Source organism: Kogia breviceps, chromosome 13 (assembly GCF_026419965.1).
Source record: "Kogia breviceps isolate mKogBre1 chromosome 13, mKogBre1 haplotype 1, whole genome shotgun sequence".
NCBI classification, from domain to species: domain Eukaryota; kingdom Metazoa; phylum Chordata; class Mammalia; order Artiodactyla; family Physeteridae; genus Kogia; species Kogia breviceps.
The window spans coordinates 21,996,021-22,009,623 of NC_081322.1; the positions used below are offsets into that span (position 1 = coordinate 21,996,021).

General features: G+C 38.3%; 2 protein-coding genes across 10 annotated transcripts in view; one reads left to right on the top strand and one right to left on the bottom strand.

Moving 5' to 3' along the window:
- RARS2 (arginyl-tRNA synthetase 2, mitochondrial) overlaps positions 1–1,460 on the bottom strand; it is an 82,049-nt gene extending 80,589 nt beyond the window's left edge. The window contains exon 1 of one of the 4 annotated variants that reach the window (XM_059083132.2): positions 1,352–1,460. In XM_059083132.2, coding sequence (XP_058939115.1) covers positions 1,352–1,387 — 36 coding nt within the window. In that variant the 5' untranslated portion in view covers positions 1,388–1,460. The remainder of the gene's footprint in view (positions 1–1,351) is intronic. The other 3 variants (XM_067011439.1, XM_067011440.1, XM_067011438.1) reach the window with 3 other exon arrangements.
- A 47-nt stretch (positions 1,461–1,507) lies between these two features.
- ORC3 (origin recognition complex subunit 3) overlaps positions 1,508–13,603 on the top strand; it is a 61,405-nt gene continuing 49,309 nt past the window's right edge. For 3 of the 6 annotated variants that reach the window (XM_067011445.1, XM_067011446.1, XM_067011443.1), the window contains exons 1-5: positions 1,543–1,624; positions 4,248–4,302; positions 8,353–8,450; positions 9,957–10,101; positions 12,703–12,807. In XM_067011445.1, coding sequence (XP_066867546.1) covers positions 1,601–1,624; positions 4,248–4,302; positions 8,353–8,450; positions 9,957–10,101; positions 12,703–12,807 — 427 coding nt within the window. In that variant the 5' untranslated portion in view covers positions 1,543–1,600. Of the gene's footprint in view, positions 1,625–4,247; positions 4,303–8,352; positions 8,451–9,956; positions 10,102–12,702; positions 12,808–13,603 lie in introns of all 6 variants that reach the window. The other 3 variants (XM_059083128.2, XM_067011444.1, XM_059083127.2) reach the window with 3 other exon arrangements.

The following is a 13,603-nucleotide window of genomic DNA, read 5'->3' on the forward strand; positions in this document are numbered from 1 at the left end:
TTGGCCGACGCGTTTTAAATATTATTTCTGATGAAATCTAACGTTCCATTGTTTTATTCCCATCCTCATTACAGAGCTGTTCAAATACTGAAACCGAGTCCCCCTAAAACCAAGTCCCTCTGCCAAGTTTATGATTAACCTCTCTATCCAAAACGCTATTCCTTTCCTTGTCTAACACCTGTTCGCCTCAAGACTGAGGAGTATCAAAGAAAAGCGGGGATTGAAACCGAGCAGGACCCTGCGGGGCCCTCCCAGGTACAAAAGACTTTGTTTCCTTGTTTCTCATTTGTAGGAAAAAGGCTTAGCCCCCTAGACTTTCCCCGAGTTCCAAAGGGCAGATTCAAAGAGTTACTCATCAGAAAAGTGAGGGCACACAGAAACAAAGGAAAAGCAGTAAAACAACAGAGCAGCGAAAAAGCGGAATCCTAGTTCCCCCTCAGGGGATACACATAATATACTGCATCTTAGAGTTTTTCTACTGGAACTAAGGCCCCAACCCAGGTGGAGGATGGTAACTACTAGCTAAGAACCCAGACTGGTCAGAACCTAGGAATGAGATGTTGATCTTTTCTGACCCTGACTTCTACTAAAGCCTGTACTCTCAACCTTTGCCCCAATTCTATATTGAATTCACCTCTGCTCAAGCCCCTTCATGAATATGCACATACCTTGAGCTTAAAACTTCCCCAATTTTGCCATCTGGGGAGATACTGCTTCGGGAAATATCCCCCCTCGCCCGTCCCCCTCCCCTTCTCCTTACTTGCTGCAGTAATAAATCCTTCCTTCTCCAGATATTTGGTTTGGCTGTGTTTTTTGCCCCCATGTTCACCAAGAGGCAAACCCAGTTTTCCGGTAACAATATGCCTCAGAATCAAGAAAAACAGGGTCTCATGTTATCTTTGGAGTTACCAAGAACAATGCTAGGACAGGCAGCGAAAATGACTGGAAGAGAAATGACCAGTTTTTAAACTAGATCCTTTCAAATGACAATTAAGATCCATCATCAACTTCACTAAGCGTATGGCGCACTAATTTCTAAAGGGTCTAATCACGGCCCACTGACTTGCCACCCAGGTAAAGCACACTGAGCTGTCAGGAGGTAAGACGTGAGGGAAGCAACATGTGCCGCCTCTCAAGGTTTACTTTTCACCCTGAGAAACTGATCTGGGCCTCAAACTCGACTCTCGACTGGGTTTGCCTCGGCGGCTCAAGCAGCTCCAAAAAGGGGGAAGGAGGCAGCAGAAACAAAAACAGGGTATCCGCGGAACCCGCCCTCCCGATGACTGGGGACTGGCCCGTAGCGGAATTCGGGGCGCGGGGGCCCTCTTTATGCCAGTTTCCGGGCCCGTACCTGACAGGCGATAGACCTGCGGAAGCCGCACGCCATGTCTGTCTCCACGAAGCCGGTCCCAGCGGGATGGTGTTGAGCTTCGCCCCGCCCTCCTCTGCACGCCCCGCCTCCGCGCGCCGGAAGCCCGCCCCGGAAGGTGCTGCCAGCCAATCAAGGAGCCGCGTGGCCCACCACTAACTTCTGCCCCGCTGCCGCGGGGGAGCGCGGGAAATCCCGGGTGCGTCTGGAATTTCGCAGGTGGCGTGGACTATGGCCACCTCTTCGGTGTCCAAGGTATGTGGGGGCGGGCACCCACTGGGACAATACAGCTGCCTCATTCCCTTGTGAAGAAGGGATGAAGCGGAGGTTACGTAGACCTCGTTGTACCGGCTCGAGGGGAGGGGATGGCGGGCCGAGCTGGGGCGTCTTTGCTCCACGTCCAGTGGAGGCCAGCTTTGCTTGGGGAGCGAAAACGCCGATCTGCCCTAGTGTTCTTTCTGCCTCGGAGGAATTTTAAGTTCTGGTTTGTGGAGGTCGGATGCCCCGAGGATGTGTCCTAGTCTCCCCTCCTTTTTCCTTCTCATGTGTATTTATTGTGAGCCAAAGGCTCTGTTAGGTACCGAGATACAAGTGGTAAACAAAATAAACAGGTATTTCCATCATTACCGAAAATGCTATTCGACAGTGCTGTTACAGACCAAGTAAAGTAAGACCTTTAGTAATATTAGGAGTATGGCCGGAAGCCCCTGAAAGTTAAGCTATCTGATAAAGCTGAGAATGCAGATAAGTTGCAAAGGCATTTGTCCCGATGTTGAAACAGTAAATTAATGAAGAAGGCTCTACCATGGATATAATTTTAAATTTTGATTAAAATTACATTAAAATAAAATGATGAGACTCAGTGCCTTCCAAGACTACATATCCAGGAGGAACTACGAGCCATAGGATTTTTTTTAACATCTTTATTGGAGTATTGCTTTACAATGGTGTGTTAGTTTCTGCTTTACAACAAAGTGAATCAGTTATACATATATATATGTTCACAAGCGTAATGAAGACTGACCGACTGTTAGGTGCAAATGCCAGAAGAGCTTAACTGCTAGTATTTTTTATGAGGGATGGTACTGTTTTTGTTTTGTCCTGGTTATAAAGTTCCATAGGTTTTCAGTGGTCTGTCCCCTAGTCCTTTTTGTTGCATAAGCCTTTTTTATTTTTGTGTATCTTGCAGAATTGTGAGAGGTTTGTTTCTTTGGTTTTGTTTTTTTTCAGGAAAACGTTTATGACAAGAGAAATGCTTGTATTGAGATGATGATGAAGGAGACCTTACCTAAATAAGAATCTTTAAGGATTATTTCATTGGTTCATGGAAGTGTCAGCTTCCTTTTTTTTCCCCCTGTCTAAATTTTCCTTGTCATATCTTTTGGCTCTTGGTTCTCCTCATCATTTCTTCCATCTCCAACACCATGACTTGATCAGTTGTGAAAAGTGGATAATGATACTACTCCTGCTGCCCTACATCGGGATCCATTCCCAGCACTCTTCATGTCTCACTCCTTCATAGCTCCTTTTCCTGCTCCTGAATTACAGGTGGCTGTAGAAAGGAGGGAATGACAAGCTTGTCATGGCACCAAATGATTTTTCTAAAAAAATTTGTGTGTTTTAAATAGTTCTGTTAGTTGCAGATATAAGAACGTAAGTATTATTTTGGACCCTGTAATCCGAATGGCCAGTTTATATTTGTACAGCAGTCTTTAGGTCTATCCTGAGATGACTTTTTCTAGCTATATTTCTTTCATTCTTTCATTGTCCATAGAAATGGGAATCTAAGAAGCTGCCCATGATGTACGGCTTTAGAATTGGTAGAACAAATGGGGGACCAGCAGCTTACGGCCTGTGTATCACTAGCCAGATAATAACATGAGACTAAATGTAGCTAGGAAATTACCAGAAAAATTATTTGGCAAGTATTGGTCCATTATGTATACTGATTGCCTAATGTATGTGTTAACACTATCCTAAACATTGGGGAGACAATTATGAATTAAATGCAGCCTGTACTCTGAAGGTGCTCACAAGCTACTTGGGGAGGGACTTCCCTGGTGGTCCAGTGGTTAAGACTCCACACTTCCACTGCAGGGGGCACGGGTTCCATCCCTGGTCAGGCAACTAAGATCCCACATGTGCCACACACACACAAAAAAGATGATAAAATATCTATATCTATATATAAACTACTTGGGGAGACAGCTCCATAAATAACTATCATACATAGTAAGAGTGACTTAAAACAAAGCGAAATGAAGATATTCAAGTACTGTGAGATATTAGGGGAAAGAATAATTCTGACTAGAGAATTGGAGAAGGTTTCCCAAAGCAGGTGAGTTTGAGTTGAACTTTAATGGACAAATGAATAAGGATTTATCTGATGATGAAAGGTATGTAAGGTGAATCAATAGCCCAAACTGTCTGTGTCCTGTCAAGGTTCTAGATACTTGCAATTTAATTTAATAATAAATACTTCTTTTGAGATGAGAGGGCGTCAGTATTTTTAATCATCTTGATTTTCATTTAATGTATAGTACCAATGTTCTTTCTTTACTAGGTTTTATAAAAATACAGCCTTTCTGGGTTTAAATTTCATCAGCTTTTATTTTCTTTGTCTGTCTCTTAGATTAGGTCCCAAAGAGCAAAATCAAAGATGAGCTTCCCATGGGAAGGAGAAAGAAGTGGTTAGTCCCCTTGTTTAAGAATTTTCCTTCTGTAATTCAGATTGAAGAAAGATGATTTCTTAGCACTTCAAAGAAACGCCTTAAAAAGAACAAAATCTGCTTATCCATAAAATACTAGGTTAATTCTGATTTGTCTGCTTCTTGGCTGCTTGACTTGATGCTTTTTTTCCTCTCTTTCTTTTTTATAGGGTTGCTTTGTGTTTAAGCCAGACTTCAAGAAGAGAAAGATCTCTGTGCCAATAGGTAAGATGTCTTAATATCAGATTTGTTAGTTTTCCTCCCCCAAGTCTTGAACTAACCTAACTCTTATTGAATTAGTAATTCTCCTGTCTAAGCTTGCTTTACTTACCAAGTTGATATAGCAGTTATGTTCCAAGGCATAGGACAAAGCGATAAGGGGCACTCCCCAGGGCTCTAATCTAAAAGGGAATCCAAATGTGCCATCAAAAGGCAATGCATAATTTCTTTCAAAGGGTATGTCACCATTCTTTAAAAGAGATTTGTCTTTAAAATCTCAGTGATTTCTTGGGATGAGGTAGGGAGTATTGACTGCAGAAGGGCAGGGGTACCTTTTGTTTTTTTGGCTGCGTTGAGCATGCGGGATCTTTTGTTGTGGTGCGAGATCTTCGTTGTGGCACACGGACTTCTCTCTAGTTGTGGCGTGCGGGTTTTCTCTCTCTAGTTGTGGCGTGTGGGTTTTCTCTCTCTAGTTGTGGCACGTGGGCTCCAGAGTGCGTGGGCTCTGTAGTCTGTGGCACGCGGGCTCTCTCATTGAGGCATGCAGGCTCAGTAGTTGTGGCGGGCAGGCTTAGTTGCTCCGTGGCATGTGAGAATCTTAGTTCCCCGACCAGGGATTGAACCCGTGTCCCCTGCATTGGAAGGCAGATTCTTTACCACTGGACCACCAGGGAAGTCCCAAGAGGGACTTTTGGAGTGATGGGAATGTTCTCTAGACAGAGGATGGTTGTGTGGTGTATACCTTTGTTAGGACATATCAAACTGTTAAAATGGGCATATTTTATTATTTGTAAGTTATACTGCAATAAAATTAAGTTATTTAAAAAAATATCATCTTTACATTCTTTACTTATCTCCACATATCTGTTTAGTGATCAAGTTAAGAAGACTTGACTAGTTCAAACAAATCAAGATGTTATTATCAGTCAGAAAATGTTTATTGCACTGGTTCACAATGGGGCCTGCAGATTAGAATCACTTGGGGAACTTTTTAAACAAACTGATTTTTTTTTTTTTTTTTTTGGTATAATTGTAGATTCACATGCAGTTGTAAGAAAGAGTGCAGAGAGTTCCCTTGAACCCTCACGCAGTTATCCCCAGTGGTAATGTACTGCATGACTATAGTACAGTATCACAACCAGCAAACTGACAGTGGGAAAATCCGTAGACCTTATTCCGATTTCAACTTGGAAAGTTTCTTAAAAACACCAATGCCCAAATCGCAGCCCAACCAACTGAATCAGTATCTTTGGGAATGGGACCCAGGTGTTGGTATTTTTTAAAAGCTCCTCTCAGGCATGTTGAGTATTTACACTCACTATTCAGCACTGTGAAGATTAATTTGGATGGAAAAATTATGATGTGCAATTAAGCATATTCATTCACACTCATTTTTAAATTTTGAATTAAAGAAGAAAAACTGGACTATGCTATTGTTTGACTAAGGAGATAAACAGCTCCAATATACAGAATTGGATTTTTCTAAATCATCTCATGATGTAGACCTTTAAGGTGTTAATCTTTCAGTTTGAGACCAGCTAGGTAAAGTACCTGTGCTCAGGGAGCAAATAATAAAATAATGGTCCATATTGAGGGCAATAGAGGGTAGAAAGTAGAAAGTATGACTTAAAATAAGAATGCAGTTTCTCATTAACAGGAGAATAAACAGTGGTGTTGAACTTTACACTGATAGATTTAGTCTCAAAAAAACCTGAAGCTTTCTATATTCCTTGCCCTCCTCACCTCCCCAAATAAAAAGTGACAGTGATGGACTTGGAAACAGTGAACGAAGAAGAGCTACATTATAAATTATTTTGTTTTTAAGTGATTGACTTATCAACATATTTCTTTAATGTTGGAGATTGCTAAACTGAACTAGAAATAGTGCATTTTCAGAGAAAAATTCAAGACTTGTTTCGCTGTTATCCTTGAAGGATACATAGCATGAAATGACATCTGATATCATGAGCAATGTCATTATAACTAATAAAAGCACTAACATTTATTGAGTGTTTTTTATGTGCCAGACTATTTTAAGCACTTTATATGTGTTAAACTATGAAGAAAGTATTATTATTATCTCCATTAATGTATATCAGGATATTTAGAAGTGGAAGGAACTTTCTCAGTGATAGTGCTAGCAAGTGGAGAGCTGGGATTTGAAACCAAGCTGTCTGATCCCAGAGCCTAAGGTCTAACTAACCACTACCTAGTACTGTTTCTCATAATACAAGGCAAGTTTTTGCTTAGAACTTTTTGTATTGAATTTCAGCTGTAATTTATTAAGATTTGTGAGTCAATGACAATTAGAAGGAAAGTTCCTTAACATGGAAGAGAATTTCTGTTCCAAACTATCAGTTAACATTAAAACTTGTTGGAAGGATACTAGCAGCATCTCAGTGAAATCAGGAAAAAATGTGTACTTTCACAATAATTATTTAATCCCATGAAAGTTCTAGCTGTTGCAATAAAATACCTAGCAGTAAACAACAAGAAATATGAAGGAGAGTGGAAAACTATAAGTCATGTAAACTATTTGAGTAAAAAAAGAGACTTGTAGTGTTTTGGCATGTGAATTTTTTGAAACGTATTTAAAAATGTCATTTCTCCCGAAATCAATCTACAGATTTTGTTTTATCCAGTCAAACACCAGGGTAATTAATTTTGAGAAATGACAAAATTAATTTGGGAGAATGTCTTAAATTTTTTAAAATTAATTAATTAATTAATTAATTTATTTATTTAGGGCTGTGTTGGGTCTTTGCTGTTGCGCACGGGCTTTCTCTAGTTGCAGCAAGCAGGGGTTACTCTTTGTTGTGGTGCGCGGTCTTCTCATTGTGATGGCTTCTCTTGTTGCAGAGCATGGGCATTAGGTGCACAGGCTTCAGCAGTTGTGGCGTGTGGGCTCAGCAGTTGTGGCGTGTGGGCTCAGCAGTTGTGGCATGTAGGCTCAGCTGTGGAGCACGGGCTTAGTTGCTCCACGGCATGTGGGATCTTTCCGGACCAGGGCTTGAACCTGTGTCCCCTGCATTGACAGGCAGATTCTTAATGACTGGGCCATCAGGGAAGCCCTTAATTTTTTTTGAAAGAGAATAATGTTTGGTGGTGCTGGGAGGAAGCTCAGGATCTGTTTGATGTTAGAATGCACTACAAAGCTAACAGTTACAGGAGTTCAGGACTGCCATGGGAGTAGAACTGGATTCAGTAGAACAAAAGAAGTTCAAAAACAGTTTCAAGTGCATATGTAAGTATTCAGACAATAAGGGCATCTGACATGGGTGGGAGAAAGGATGGATTATCCAATAAGTGCATCTCTTTCAAACTGAAAGTTATAACCAAAGTGTGAGTCATGAAATCAGTTTAGTGGATCTTGATAGTTTTAAAAAACAGAAGAGAAAACATTTGCTGTCACATGATAATGAGAAGTATTGTTTTATGGGACTTTTGTTTTTCTTAGATTCATGTGTATTGGATTATGATATAAAATGTGTTCCTTAATATGGATCATGGTTTAAAAAGTTTGGAAACCATTGCAATAAATAGTATGTTGATAAATGGCTAATCATTTAGAGGAAGCCATTCAAGAAGGATATAAAATACAGACTAAATAAAAGTCTGCACTAAACTATTTCAGCTAAGCAAAGAATAAGAATAGTAGTAATAAGAATCATTTAATAAAGAAGAGTTCAAAGCAAATATGTGAAGCAAAGTATACAGAGCCTTAGCATAAGAGCAGATAATGAAAATATGTTAATATTAAATGTATATACCTCAAACCAAAACCATTAAATAAAAACTGTTAGAAGTTCAAAAGTAAATGATAGAAATACAATTGAAAAATTAAAAAGATTTTTAAACTTACAAATACCATTAATATAGTAAAAATATAAGATATATAAATAAATTAAATATAAAGGATATTGAATGTTACCTATCCCCAAATATATATATTTTTGATACTTGTAAAAAAAATTCAACCCCATCACTTACTTTGCACAGAGATTTTCTGACTATTATGTAAAAAAGAAACTGACTTATTTCCTTCTGTGTTTTTAGAGGACTATTTTAATAAAGGGAAAAATGAGTCTGAGGACAGTAAGCTTCGCTTTGAAACTTACCAGTTGATATGGCAGCAGATGAAATCTGAAACTGAGGTGAATACTTTTTTTTTTAATAGCTTAACATTTCTGTAATATCATAAATCTCATATTTGTTCCTTCCCGTTTTCCTTTCTACCAATTTATAATAGTGTTGATGAAATACATGTAATCTTGGTTAAGTGTAATCTGTATGTCCTAAAAAAAAAAAACAAACCCTTATCTTTCAGGTATTAAGCGTAGCTTCAGGTTTTGGAACATATGTTTATAATTATCGCTGCTAATGCACAGGCCCTTTACATATCCTCACAGCTTTCAAATTGTGGCACTCCTTTTATTGTCCATTCAGTTACACAAGTAAGAAATCAAGCTATTTGTAAACCACTTCATTCCCTTGTCCTCGTATTCAGTTACCATGTTCTTTATATTTCAGCCCTGAAAAGTTTCTCCACTGTAGCAGATTTGTAGATGTAGGGCCAATATTTTGAGGGAACTTATTTTGTTCAGCCAACACAGGATTGTGTTTCCTGTTTTTTAATGCCTTTGGAGGGTTACGCACTTTCCAGTTTGTTACTGCTTCCCACCACTCTCTACTGCTTTACACCTGGTGGCTTTGGTCCTTCATGTATTCCTTGGAACCCTTGAAGCAATTTGGGTTTGTGATTTCTAGTTTAGGAAACCTAAATGGTCATAATAGATTGTCATAGTCTCCTCTTAACTGATGTCCCTGCCTCTGATGTCACACCCTTCTGGTCTGTCATTAGTGCCTATGCCACTATTGGCCAAATCCCGTCAGGCAGATCCAGGCTACAGGGGTTTTCCAGCCCCACTACCAGTACAGCCCCTCCAGTCCGCTCTAATCTGGCCTTCACAGTACTGCCAGATGAACCCTTCTTAACCTTGATTTAATCATGCCTCTGCTCCAAATCCCTTTAATGGTTCTCCCCACAGTACAAAATCTAAACCCTCGAACATCAAATATATATTTCCTTGGTATAATCCCTTGAGTATTTGTCCAGCCTCATTCCTGGCCACTTCTCATGTTCTTATTCTTAGCTATATCTGTGGTTCCCCAGATGTTTTGTGCTTTCTTCCCTGATTGCCTCTTCCACTCCCCATTCCTTCTTAACTTTCTTTCGTCCACCATCACCTCCTGCATCACTTGCTCTAATTCTTTGGCTCAAATATATCACCTGCTCAGCTTAAGGTGGATGATCCTACTCTTTGTTCCTATATTATCATAGCACTCTGTGCAGTGTATTTCAATTTAATTGTAAGTGTTCTAGCTCAATGTTTTCACTTTTTTTAGGGAAGAGACTCTTTCATTTGTAAGGTGGTTAGTAAATGTTTGTTGAATGAATAAATGAGATTCTTTGAGGAGGGAATTCAGAGCACTGTTCACTGGAGATTTAAGGAAAAACAATTTTAAATTTCATCTATCTTATAATTATTTTACATGTGATCTTTGGAATTGAAATCATGACAGTTTTCTTTCCCACACTTGGAAAGATGTATCAGATTACTGCTAAAAATAATTCATAAAGTTTTGTGGTTTTTTTGTAGCGACTACAAGAGGAATTAAATAAAAACCTGTTTGACAGTCTAATTGAATTTCTGCAGAAGTCTCATTCTGGGTTCCAGAAGAATTCAAGAGACTGGGGCTGTCAAATAAAACTCAGAGAAATTCCAACTGCTGCTCTTGTTCTAGGTACATATGTGTGTGTTTGTTTTTTGTAATACTGGTTTTGTTGTCGAGAATAGTGGGAACCACCTGTTGTGATAAACTTGTTTTGTCTTTTTCATTTACAGAATTATCCAATTAAAGTTTGCATACTTCCAAAACCAATAAAAGTTCCTTATACTGACCATACATCTGTAAATTAAAAGAAATTGATCTAGGGTTAGTTAGTACCCTCCTCAACTTTTTGTCAGAAAAATGAAGGGGAAATATATTTGTGTTACTCTTTCTTCCTTAGTTATTTGAATCTGATATTTGAATTCAGCAATAAAGAAACTACCAGTATGTTGATAGATACGATTTTTATACTTTATCATATCTTCAATGAAATTACTCTATGACCTTAATTTTATTTCCCTGTGCTTATTTTTTCAATCTTGTATTGTTTTGTAATGTATTAATATTAATGGTGTAAAGGGGGTTTGGATGAACTATATGTAAGTTGCTTTCAGATTGCAGATTGTAAACTTTTAGGTACTTAAGTATCCGTCGTTAATATCCCATTTTAACCAAACATCTGGATTGCACGATAATGGAAAAAATTTCTTTGGAATATTAGTGAATTTTCTTCATTCCTTCTGAAAGGAAAGTTGGATTTATTTGGATTCCAAACATGCTCTTCATTGTATTTCCAATTTGTTGTTTATTCAAGGTTTTTATACTAGTGAGCTCTGATATAAGAAATTAATTCTGTTGTTTAATACTGCCCCTAATACTGTTTAAATCTTATTCCTGATATTCAGGGCAATACTTCTCAAACCTTAATGATACCTACAGATAACCTCCAGAGGATCTTAGTAAACAGATTTTCATTAATAGGTCTAGGGTGGGGCTGGAAACTGCATTTCTAACAGGCTTCTGGGTAATGCCCATATTGCCAATTCCAGGATCTCTCTGAGTAACAAGACTCCAGAGAATGATTTTTATAATGCTGTGGACCAGCTTTTCTGTGCAGCCTGCCACTTAATTTTAAACCCCTTCCATTTATGGATGAGAAACTGAGGCCCAGTGATGGCTGGCTTGTATTGTTGGGTGCTTTGTTTCTCTCCCGCCAGGTTATAGCAATTGGAAGTAGAGTGGGGGAAACACAGTCAAGAGGGAGGGCCTGATAGATTGTTGTGAGAGAACTGTTGAAATCCCTTCTCTGCCTGCCGTCATAGGAGAAAAGAAGCTAATGGAAGTCATAAGTTTCAAAGTCAGTGGTCCGAGGAGACCGTTTTTCCAGTTGAAGACATTGTTGATTATCTTGTTTTCAGTAGGCAAATCCATTGTTTTAAGGAACATAGTGTTAAATAGTTAATGAAGTCTGTCGGTGAAAGACAAGAGAAGCCAATGTTTTATTAAACTCCCAAATTTGTTCAGTGATGCAGTATCACATTCCTAGACCATAATGCATGCTAAATATTTTGATATCTATACCCAAAGAATACTTATACAGTTACCCAGTTATACATTTTCTGTTTTCAAAAAGGTATATATGTCCATTTTAAAATAGCCGGCCTACATTTTTATTTGTTTCCTAGAAAAAAAATTTGCTTACGAGTGGTCTGGATGATTCTGAACCTTTTCTTTTCCTTCCAAGCACTTGAAGGTTTTTTTTGTTGTTGAATTTTTGAATTTTATTTTATTTTTTTATATAGCAGGTTCTTATTAGTTATCCATTTTATACATATTAGTGTATATGTGTCAATCCCAATCTCCCAATTCATCTCACCACCACCCCCTCCCCGCCACTTTCTCCCCTTGTTGTCCATAACGTTTGTTCTCTACATCTTTGTCTCTTATTTCTGCCCTGCAAACCAGTTCATCTGTACCATTTTTCTAGGTTCCACATATATGCGTTAAAATATGATATTCCAAGCAGTTGAAGTTTTATAGTAGCAAGTCTCATGCAGTTTCAGGATGTCTGCTGCTGGCACCAAAGCACTTTCTAAGCACCAAAGCACTTTCTAGAAGTCACAGATTGTGACATTAGGGAAGGTATCAGTGAATAGAATATTTTCCAAAGTAGTGGGGAAGTTTCCGCTGAACTCTGATACCTGCATGCAGAGCACTAAAACTGATTTGTGGAAATGAGAACCAGGGATTCAGTAAATACTTAAAGGACTTAAAGTTTTAATTTGTTTTTAGACTCTTCCCTTAGTATACACTTACCTTTTGTATTTACTACTAAGATCATTAATAGAATTGATATTAATGATTGGATTCTTCTCAGTTATTAAGTCAGGGTCACAGTAAGGCCCTTGTTTTTGAATGATTATTTTAAAGAGCTCTTTATGAATTTGAAATTGCTTTTAAAATGTTTTCAAGGGTCAACTACACATCCCCAGTAGTTTTTTTTTTAACGAAAAGTCGTGCTAAATACCTTTCTTGATAAGTATAGTGTGTGCCTCTATATGTATCTTTTTAATGGAGAGCTCTTCATTTATGCAGTATGTTTTCTTAGTTTCTATTATTAATCATTTTTTAAAATATTTTAACTTATGAATTCACTTGACATGTTAAATGGCTTTTCTTGTTAAATTATTAATGATAAAAATGATGGTGTAATATTGATTTATTATCCCATAGGTGTGAATGTAACAGATCATGATTTAACATTCAGAAGTCTAACAGAAGTCCTTCAGAATAATGTTACTCCATATGTAGTTTCATTGCAAGCTAAAGATTGTCCAGGTGAAGTATAAATGCTATAACAACCTTGATGAGATGTTACATATCTCTTCCGTCCGTCCGTCTCTCTAGCTTTCTGTATCCTTTTTATTTGCGAGAGGAGCATGGCACTACATTTTTGGCAGGATGAGGTTTAGTGCCTCCAGCATAATCGTGACTATTGTAGGACACTCTGCCGCTTTCATTTATTCTGGCCCCACCCCTACCAATCAGCTTCACCTCCAGTAATAGTCCAGGCACTCACAAGATGTGCTCCTGAACCCAGTAAAATTTTAATAAGTTGGAAAGTTTGGGACAGGGAGTTGAGAATTGAGGACTGAGGAGCCCTTATTTAGCCCAACAGAGAAGAGACTACATACATAGGCTCATACATACAGCCTCAAATCATCTTATTATCCCACTTTGAAAGGCCACCATGGTAAAAAACAGTCCATTGCCAGCGCTGATCTTGGGTATCTGGAGCCATTAAATCATAAAGGATGTGGACGCTAATAGAGTAAAATGTGCTTAGCTTTGGGCTGATACAAGGGCTTTAAGTGCTTATATTTATGTTCATATTCATAAATTGTTTGGAATTAAGTAAAAGCCTTTAGGGCATCTTTAAAAATGACTATAAGGAAGAGTTGTAATCAGTAAAATAACTTATGTAAATAACACTGTTGATCTCTTCTTAGGGGTCTTAAAAACCTTTTGCTGTCCAGTGTAATTTAAATACATATTTTTCCTAATATAATTTATATAGTTTTCATGTTTGCACATTTGCTTAGGTAACACTTTTATTACAGACAATAAACATAAA